This window comes from Oryza glaberrima, chromosome 4, assembly GCF_000147395.1.
Source record: "Oryza glaberrima chromosome 4, OglaRS2, whole genome shotgun sequence".
Classification (NCBI taxonomy): domain Eukaryota; kingdom Viridiplantae; phylum Streptophyta; class Magnoliopsida; order Poales; family Poaceae; genus Oryza; species Oryza glaberrima.
In genome coordinates, this window is record NC_068329.1 from 16,614,443 (window position 1) to 16,625,342 (window position 10,900).

Genomic DNA, 10,900 nt, shown 5'->3' on the forward strand with positions numbered 1-10,900 from the left:
TGGAATCGTCATTAATATATAGATTAAGCAAAAAAAAAGTTTTATCATATGAAAAATGATATTAATAAATTTATCATAAAAACACTTTCATGTGTTATATTTTTTAAAAAATAATTCTTATAAACATACAGTTAATTAACAAAAATAATGGTGAAACATGCATATTGGAAACTATAAATTTCAAAAAATAACAGACACGGTGCAATTTTTTTTTTGAAAAAAATATTTTTATTCACGTCATTGAGAAATGATCATCGGAAACAGTTGATCGACATGGTTGAACTTTGTTGTGGACTACAAGAGGTCGACACCATCGAGAAAACAATGGACCATTAGATCATTATTATCACCAACAATTAAAAGAAAACCGTTTGATATGTTTACACGATCGAGATATGCCGCGTTTAATTGTAAATTAATCACAGATTTATTCTGAGGCTATATTGAGAAAAAGATTTAGAAATATCGATAGTAAATTAATATATCTCAACAATATATATTAAAAGAAGTCATTGGTGATGGACGTGGATCTATTACCACCATCAAGTATAAGACCATATATAGACTTCAATCACCTCTCCTCTCTCAACCCTCTTCCAGTGGGTCCTATTTTTATTGACCAATAGTACACTAATTGAGATAATATTGTAATACTATGCTCGAATCTCTATTTGCTTCACGGAGCGATAGATTAACACATGATTAATTAATTATCAGCTATAAAAAACTTGATAAATTGATTAACATAATTTTTTAAAGCAACTTCCATGTATAAACTTTTTTAAAAAAAACACGTACTATTTATCAGTTTAAAAAACATGCACGCGGAAAACGAGTAAAATGAGCTGGGAACTCATGGGAACTCATGGAAAAGAACACAGCCATGGTCTGCTTAGTTACGTTTAATCTTGTCATTATATTCATTAGAGCTTGAGAGCGACGATTTTGTCTCAATTGAATCATCGTACTAACATTGTTAAACCCCATTGTGCAACGCACGAGTATTTTGCTAGTACTTCCTCCGTTTCACAATGTAAGACTTTCTAGTATTGTTCACATTCATTTATATGTTAATGAATCCAGACATATATATGTGTTTAGATTTATTAACATCTATATATATATGTAGGCAATACTAGAAAGTCTTACATTGTGAAAACGGAGGGAGTAGTAGAGTAGAGTATACATCTATCTACCCTATAATTCACCAACTACACTCCTACGTACCTCATTCATCAAATCCAACGATCTAGAATCATCTAATCTAACAGCTGAAATCGTCCACGCAAACACCGTCCAGAATCGCGCTCCCCCATCTCCGCCCGAATCACGCGCTCACCCGTCGATGCCTGACGCCCCACGCAGCGCCGCCCCTCCCCAACTCGAGTTCATCCCAATGCCAGTTCGCCGTCGATCCCGCGTCCGCCGCTCCTCGATTTCTCTCCTCTCCCGCGCCGCACATCCGCCTCTCCGCCGTCGTCGCATCTCCTCACCCCTACCCCGCGCAACGCCGGCCGCCGCCTAACCCTAACCGTCGCCGCTCCACTCCTTCCCTCTCCCGCCGCCGTCGATCTGTCGATTCCGACACCCCGCCTTCGCGCGCGACGCCGCCGGCGCCCCTCCACGCCGACCGTGTATATTATTGATAGGACTATTTTTTTCCAGGGTTTCTACTACTCTCTAGGGACAGCCATATATCTTTGAGAATATTGATTTTATCCCCTTATTTGAGCCATATACAGAGACTGACTTCTTTGTTATGTTTGTTTTGACGGATTTTAGCTGTTACTGTTGTGCGTGTTGTGGTCTGGATGGAGACTGGCGGCCACGTTGAACGGTTCCTCGCTGTTCTTGATAACCACCTTCAATTCAACTAGGGTATCCAGCGCAACGCATGGAGGTAAATACAGTTTATTTGGCTACAAATTAATTTGAACATATCTCATGCTGAAGAGGTAGTCATGAAATTCTTGGCCTCTTGGATATTTGTATGTCGATACTGTTTCATTTATCAGCAGGATGGCACTGGAGCAGCTCAACAAGTTGTGATAAATCATTGTCAGACAAGCTTTTTTTTAGTGAAATCATTAGTTATAGCCTTACAGATCAGTAAGCCAGGCTGCCTCTATAATGGGTGACATTTTAGAACATTGAGTGACATTTTAGAACATGATATATATTCAGTTACTACCTGCAGAATGCATTCTCTTGTGCCATCTATAATGGGAAAAGAAGTGGCTTTACTCCAATTATAACTGTAACAATGACATAGCATTGCTATTGACAGGTTTTGATCGTTTTAAAGGTCTCATCTGCCTATATTCAGACTTAAGAGGACCGTTTGGATCTTGTTGTTTCAAAACCATATTGGTGAATATGCAGGTTGTTAAATTGATGATAACCGCTTTAATAGAATCATGGTTAGTGTTTTAGAATTACAATACATTATATGTTCTTATTATGAATAGTAGGACAACCGGTGCTTGTGAGGTTGTGCCCAAAAATGCTGCCTGGTCATGTTTTTACCTCACTCTGAACTGAGCACTTTCCCTGTATTAGCATTTCATTCATATTTTCTATTCCAGTTGACAGCGGGTTCTTGGACATGATCCATATCAATTTACCATACAGTTCAATTGTGATTGTTATTGCGTGAATGATCAGTATCTGTTGCTATTTTCTGCTACAATTGAGTATTACATGCCAAGAATTAATTCTGAAATAAGAAAACATATTGGTTTTTTAGTCATGCTAGCTCTAATTTCTTTTAGAGATCCATGATAGTTTTTCTTTTATCAGTAGAATGCTAAGTAAAAGAAGCTGGATGGGCAGCTACCTTGAATTGCTGGGTGTTGGAATAAATACCTCAAGTTATTTAGTGTAGATTCAGATTATGGAATTATGGTTGGGCTCTAATATGTATTGAATTGGAGAAGGATGAGAAAACAAATTACTAGACAATAATCAATGGTATATTTTGGGATGAAATGTTGTAGACTCGTATGTTTTTTATTTGCATTCCCTTTTTCATTCAAGCTTACACCAATATATACTAAACATATGCAGGCCAAGGTTTATCACAGCTTTGACTCTGTTGATGATGACCCTCACAATAGCTATCCTCTGAACTACCTTAACTCTATTACTCCAAATGGTCTACCACCACACGAGCTAATAATAAAAATCAATTGTCCCATGATTCTTCTTCGCAACCTTGATCCAAATAATGGATTATGCAACGGGACTAGACTAATGGTTAGAGCTTTTCAGATAATGCAATTGATGCTGAGATTGTTGGTGGACAACATGCCAGCAAAAGGGTGTTCATCCAACGGATCACTTTGTCTCCCTCCGACGATATATCTCTACCTTTCAAATTCAAGAGGAAGCAATTCTCAATACGTCTCAGTTTCGCAATGACCATTAACAAATCACAAGGACAAACCATCCCAAATGTTGGGATCTATCTTCCAGAGCCCATGTTTTCACATGGTCAGCTATATGCCGCATTGTCAAGGGGTATGTCAAGGCTAACAAGAAGGATTTTGGCAAAGCCAAAGAAAGAAGTTGATTCAACAAGGAATAGGACTAGAAATATCGTGTATAAAGATGTTCTTAGCTGGTGAGCAAAGGTAGGTTCGCATGATCTAAATTAATTCAAAAAAAATATTGCAGAATATAGTAAATTGCTCATTGGAATGTTACCCACCATTGTCCTCTTGTTTTGTACAGCACACCATCACCTTTTATATGGAATGCCGTGTGATCATCTTCTACATACTATCTCACACTAATGCGTCAGTTTGCACTAGGCTGTCATTTGAGATTGTAATTATGGTATGTATTATATTCATGGATACATATGCTTACAAAATTGTTCTGGATTATTTTTTTTATATGGTTCATCCATACAACTTAAATGGATAATGCATCGCAGATAGCCCGCATCACCGCCATCACCATACACCGCATACTGCTCGCACCACTGCCATCACCATCGCCCGCACCACTGCCATCGCCATCACCATCGCCGCCGTCTCTGCTTGCTCTGCTGTTTTTGGGGGGAAAGGATAGAGAGGGAGAATAGGACTGATAAGTGGGCCCTATGCTTTTTAGTTTTTCTCTTATCACTTACATGTGGGCCTCATCTTGTAAGTTTTATTGTGCCCGCGCAGTACCATAGTTCTGCACTTTATATGAAATATATTTTACGTACGATATGAATTGAATTAAAGTTCAAATGTATAGATCATATAAAAATATTTTTTGCTAACATGAAATTCTAAAAATTATTAAAAATAAATAAAATTGCACCGTAGCGTTTAGCACAGGCATATTACTAGTATGATCAGGTGAGCCTCTGGACGCGGACGATGCGGGCGAGCTCCGGGCGCACCGACACCAGCAGCACGAACACCTCCCGCTCCCCCTCCACGTCCACCACGTGCTGCACCGTCCCGCTCTCGCCGCCGCCGAAGCACTCGCCGCGCCCGAGCACCCGCACCGCGCCGTCGGGCGACACCACCTCGGCCACCTCCTGCCGCTGCTTCTCCTCCTCCGCCGACGTCGTCACCGTCAGCCGCAGCGGCGCCACCCCGGGCTCCGGGCAGAACTCCACGCACCGCAGCGTCGTCCTCCCGCCGCCGCCCACGCCGCCGTGGATCGTCGTCGTCTCGTCCGCCACCGGGTACAGCCTCCCTCCGAGCAGCACGCGCTCCCGCGGGTCGTTGCCGTCGTCGTCGTCTCCGGTGGCGGCGGCGATGCGGTGGTGGTAGTAGTCCTCGAGGCGCAGGGCGATCACGCTCCCGGCGTGCTCGACGAAGTCGCGCACGACGCCGCGCCCGCGGCCGCCCACCGCGGCGCGCCACCGCGTCAGCTGCGGGGCGTACGGGCCCGCCATGTATTCGTTCGCGGCAAGGCGAGTGCAGCTAGCTAGCTATAGATCACAACGCGTACGTACGCTACGCTGGTGTGGCTGCTCGATCGATCTCGTCGGCGGCGGCGAACGCCGGCGGCGCGACGTACGGCTGGATATATGAGGATCGCATGCGATGCGATGCGATGCGAAGTCTGGTCGGAATCGGATCGGATTAGATCAGTCCGACTCCTACTCCCGTTCCGTTGCGCCCTAGGAATTCTTAGCTATTACTCCCTCTTTTTTTAATTTACAGATAACATCGTTCATTTTTAATACATGTTTAATCATTCTTATATATTTAAAAAATTTTAATGGAAATGTGTAAGATATAAATTGATAAAATAACTCACAACAAAGCCTAGTGGTTACAAGAGCCTCAGTAGCACCTGAGGTCTTGGTTCGACTCTCTATGGGAGCGAATTTTTTAGGATTTAACGGCGTTGTGCTTTTAGTGGTAGGCGACGTACCCCTCGACAGCGAGGCAAATGTAAAAAAAATATTTACGTAAATAAGACGAATGGTCAAACGTGTCAAAGAAAAAAAAGTCAATAACGCAATTCATTAAAAAAAGGGAGATAGTAATAATTATACGATCGATGAAAAGCTCTTTTTTTTAATTATTACGGCAACTTTTCGGTGTTCCATTCGTTGGCTTCGGCTGATAGACGATAATACGCGGAAGAAAAATAAACGAGACAAAAAGAAAACTTTAGAGTTGAACTTTCATATTTCTTCTCTTCGATAGACATTTGAAATTAATGTCAAGGCTAAAAAGTAGGAAAATAAAATAAAAGCCATCCAAAATAATTTACTCCCTCCGATTCCGTAGTTCTTCACGTTTTGGACAATGCCACGGTCTTCAAAATGTATATTGACATTATTTTTTAATTATAATATATAAAATAAATAAATATAATTTTATTTTTATTATAGTGTTTTCTAAGACAAATCTGTATATATTGTTTTAGTGCAACTAATTATTTTTAAAGTTGCTGATACTTAAAGTCACAGAAGTTTGATCTTAATCTTGTGTAAAACAAGAAAAACTATGGAATTGGGGGGAGGGGGGGGGGGGCGTACTAGGTTTCAAAGTTCAGAATTTTTTTTGTCTGGATTATAAGAAGAAAGGAACGAAAAATACCATGGGATTCCGTCTCGGGCATCGGACAAGTGGGACGGTATCGCCTCCCCCCACACCACCTCCTTGAGCCGAGTTGTCTCCTTCGTGCACTACTAGAAAACTCATTTTCGGCGTCGTAGGGGATCGATTTTCGCAGGCGGGCATGTAATTCGGAGCCAAAACCCTGGCGGCAAAAAAAGTACCCGGGGTGGAGGGGGCGGTCTGCCTGTGAAGATTGATCTTTGCAGGCGGTCCATATAAGCGTCGCCTGCGAAGATCGATCTTCGCAAGTGGCAGACGTCGTGTGCCTGCGAAGATAGATCTTCGCAGGCGACGCTTATATGGTCCGCCTGCGAAGATCGATCTTGGCAGGCGACGCTTATATGGCCCGCCTACAAAGATGCCCCCTATATAGTCTTCTTCCTCTCCGAGCCCTGTTCATTCTCCCCGACGTTTCTCTCTCCTAAAGTGACTTAAATATAGGGGGGGGGGGAGGTTTTGAACTTCAAATCTTCAGGTGATTTTTCTACAGTACTTAGATCTACTCATTTCCACACTAGGTATGCAATTTTTTAAGCTTTTAGACCTTAATTTGTGATGGATTTATGCATCTAAAATTGTGAAGGAAGAGCTCCATGTTTTTTAATTTTATTTCTTTTCATATGTTGATGTTAGATGTATGTGTAATACTTGATGCCTCTTGTTGTAGTGGTTTAATGTGGTAACATAAATTCTCATTTTTTTTTATTTTTGCTATCACATCCACCACCTAGTTCTAGATCTAGATCTTGTCATATATATAGAGAGAGAGAATAAAATTTTAAATGTCTATTTATTCGGTGCAATCAAAAAATAGTTATAGTATTTTGTAATATGCCGATGATATGATTTTGTTAGATTTTCCTAATGTACTAATTTGGCATGACTGTGTAAAAAAAATTGAAATAAACTTTGATTTTTTTATTACTTTACACTTAACCTTTAGTTAATTAGTTTTGAATAGCGATAAGTTTTTTCAATAAACCCTACAAATTTGGTATTAATTGTGCAAATATTTTACGTGTATTTTTTTAGAGATATGGAAAGTCGGGAATGGATGTATCATTGGCCGAGGTTTTTGTCTCCATATAGAAACGAAGTGGCTAAATTTATTGGTATTGCCAAGGCACACGCTGAGAAGAATAATATGAGGAAGATAATTTGTCCATGTGCTGACTGTAAGAATGAAATAGCCTGTGACTTTGACGATGCTTTTAAAGTGAAGGAGCACTTAGTAACTCGTGGATTTATGGACAAGTACGAAATATGGACATGGCATGGTGAAGAATAAGTGGACGGACTTGAAAATGTAGTTTCGACACAAATTGAAGACATGGTGCATGACGATGGTTCTGTTGAGGACAAAATCGACCTAGAGGAAATGTTACGTCATGCAGAACCCGAGGTGTTGATGGGGTCGGCTAGAGGGTTAAATAACTTTGAAGCTTTATAGAAGGCAGCAAAGGAAGTTTTGTACGATGAGTCGAAGGGCTGTGACAGTGAGTTCACAACACTCCGGTCAGTTCTTGAACTTATGAGGTTAAAGGCGAGACATGGATGGTCTGATACCAGTTTCGACAGTCTGTTAGAACTTCTGCAGAAAATGCTACCGAGGCCTAATTCACTACCATCCAGCACATATCAAGCAAAGAAACTCATATGCCCCCTTTCACTTAGTGTGGAAAAGATTCATGCATGCGTAAATCACTGCATACTGTACAGGAAAGAGTACGCTTCTTTAGATGAATGTCCAACATGCGGTGCAAGCCGGTACAAGTCGAATAGCAATACTGGCCTAGAACCCTCTGAAGCAACTGAGGGACGACAGAGAAAAATCCCGCAGCTTGTGATGTGGTACCTTCCTGTCAAAGACCACATTAAACGGATATACTCAAACCCTCGAGATGCGGAACTAATGCGCTGGCATGAAGAAGGGCGCAAGAAGGATGGGATGATTCGACACCCGGCAGATGCTCGTCAGTGGATAAACTTTGATGCACAGTATAGAGAGTTTGTTAAAGACCCACGGAACATTAGATTTGCCCTGAGTACTGATGGAGTTAATCCTTTTGGAGACATGAGCAGTTCACATAGTACTTGGCCAGTGCTTCTCACCATGTATAATCTTCTTACCTGGCTTTGTCAAAAGCGAAAATACGTACTACTTTGTATCCTCATACAGGGACCCTGTCAGCCTGGTACTGATATAGACGTATTTCTTGAACCATTGTTGGAAGATATGGCTGATTTATGGAAAGAGGGATTGAAACTGTGGGACGAGTACTTAAGGGAATACTTCACAGTGAAGGCCATCATCTTCGTGACCATTAACGATTATCTAGCAATGTTTTCAGTTTCAGGTCAAATTAAAGGTAAAACAGGATGTGTGATCTGCTTGAATGGAACGTACTATAGGTATCTCCTGGGTTCCAACAAGCTTGTGTACATGCGGCACCGGCGGTTCCTACGCACAAATCACAAGTACCGCAAGATGAAGGCGGAGTTCGATGGTACTGAAGAGACTGATCCTGCACCGAAACCTACATCGGGAGAAAAGGTGTGTGCAATGACAGAGAAAATTGTTTGCGAGTTTGGAAAAATGACTAAGAAACCATCAAAGGGGACAAAGCGCAAGAAACCCGAGAAGAATACGAAAGGAGGGGATAGTAAGAAGCAAAATGACAGTTCGAAGCCAGATGATAAACCCCCTCCCCCATTCAAGAAGCATTCCATATTTTTTAAGTACCTACCGTACTGGAAAGATCTGGAGGTTCGGCATGCCATAGACGTCATGCATCTAGAGAAGAATGTGTTTGACAACATAGTTGGAACATTGTTGGACATGCCAAAGAAGACTAAAGATGGTCTCCAATCAAGGATGGACCTAGTCGAGATGGGAATCAGGGAAGAGTTACACCCTCAAGAAGGATAAAAGAATGGTAAAGTATATCTTCCACCAGCCTGTTTCACACTGACACCTGAGGAGAAGAAGTCATTTTGCAACTCACTCCGTGATGTCAGAGTGCCCATAGGTTTCTCATCAAACATCAGTCGACTAGTTTCAATGAAAGATTTGTCGGTATCTGGTTATAATTCACACGACTGCCATGTCTTGCTCACCGTGTTTCTTGCAATTGCAATAAGAGCCATAAAACCGAAGCATTTAAAGGTTGCTATCACAAGGTTGTGCTACTTTTTCAACACAGTGTCACAGAAGGTCATTAGTCTCGAAGAGTTAGGAAATCTCCGTACATTCACACATGAGACCCAATGCCAACTTGAGATGTGTTTCCCTCCGTCATTTTTTGATATGATGGAGCACCTCATTGTTCACATTGTGCCGCAGATGGTTGCGCTTGGCCCATTGTACCTCCATCAAATGTGGTCATACGAGCGTTACATGGCGGTTCTGACGGGTTACGTCCGAAATCGTGCACATCCAGAGGGATCAATGGTTGAGGGTTATAGTACTGAAGAGGTTGTCGAGTGCTGTATCGATTACCTCAAAGATGGATATGCAATTGGAGTACCTGTGCCCCGACACGAGGACAGATTGAGTGGCAGGGGAATGATAGGAAAGAAGAGATTCGTCACCCATGATCACAAATCACTCCAAGAAGCTCACTTCAGCGTGCTTCATCAGTTTGCTATCGTCGAGCCGTACATCGATCAACATATCGAACAAATATGAGCTAACAATAAGGGTCGCTCCACCGAGTGGATAATGAAAGAACACAAGCGTCTCTTCATAGATTGGTTGCAAGACCTAGACTTACCTGAGGGAGAAACTACCGATGAAATAACTATGAAGCGGTTGGCTTGTGGTCCATCAATTACAGTAAATTCTTGGCAGGGATATGACATTAATGGATATTCGTTTAGCACAAGAGCCCGAGATAATAAGACCTGTACGCAAAACAGCGGTGTCCGTGTGGAGGCAATTGATGAAGCCGGGGAAAAACAATCATACTTCGGGTTTATTGAAGAAATATGGGAAATCGACTATGGGCACACAATGCAATTCCCCATATTTAAGTGCCAGTGGGTAAAATACACGAACGGGGTCAATGTTGATAAGTTCGGTCTTACTGTTGTTGACCTTGCGAGTGTGGGTCACAAGGATGACCCTTGGGTACTCGCCAATCGCATGGCACAAGTGTTTTACGTGAAAGACCCTTCAAATTTGAAGAAAGATATAGTGCTACCAGGGAAACAAAAGATATTGGGAGTGGATGGGGTTGAAGATGTCGAAGATTACAACCAATACGATAGTATGCCACTTTATAGTCAGCTTGTACAGAAGATTAAGAATGTCGAGACATCTACTCAGAAGACCGTGAAGCCTTACATGCGCACGGACGGTGTGGGCAAAAATGTTAAAGGGTAATGATTGTTGAGTGGCATGTAAGCATCTAAGAAGTTAGTAGTTATGTAATGGTCGTATGTAAGATGATGTGTGATCATATCGCAAATTGACGAACAATTGTACTCAACATTTTGCATATTAATTAGTTCGTACTAATTTTTATGTGCAATTACCATTTGAAGTGTAAAAATTTAGTTAAAAAATTTAAAATTAGTAATATTTGAAAAGTGTAATTATTTTTATGTGCAATTACCAGTTTGTTAAAAAGATCTTCGCAGGCGAACCGCCCGCCTGCGAAGATAGTAAAAAAGATCTTCGCAGGCGGACGGCCCGCTCGCGAAGATAGTAAAAAAGATCTTCGCAGGCGGACCGCCCGCTTGCGAAGATGATCTTCGTAGGCGGACCGCCCGCCTGCGAAGATCTTTGCCCTATATAAGGGCAAGCCCGCGGCGCCAAA

The 10,900-nt window shown here is 41.8% G+C and overlaps 1 protein-coding gene across 1 annotated transcript; it reads left to right on the top strand.

The window, feature by feature from the left end:
* Window positions 1-865: 865 nt before the first annotated feature.
* Window positions 866-3,431, top strand: LOC127770823 (uncharacterized). The gene is made up of 5 exons (XM_052296611.1): window positions 866-886; window positions 1,272-1,634; window positions 1,783-1,900; window positions 2,288-2,382; window positions 3,067-3,431. Exons 1-5 carry the CDS (start codon window positions 866-868, stop codon window positions 3,418-3,420), a joined length of 951 nt encoding a protein of 316 aa, XP_052152571.1. The 3' UTR covers window positions 3,421-3,431.
* The last annotated feature ends 7,469 nt before the right edge of the window (window positions 3,432-10,900 follow it).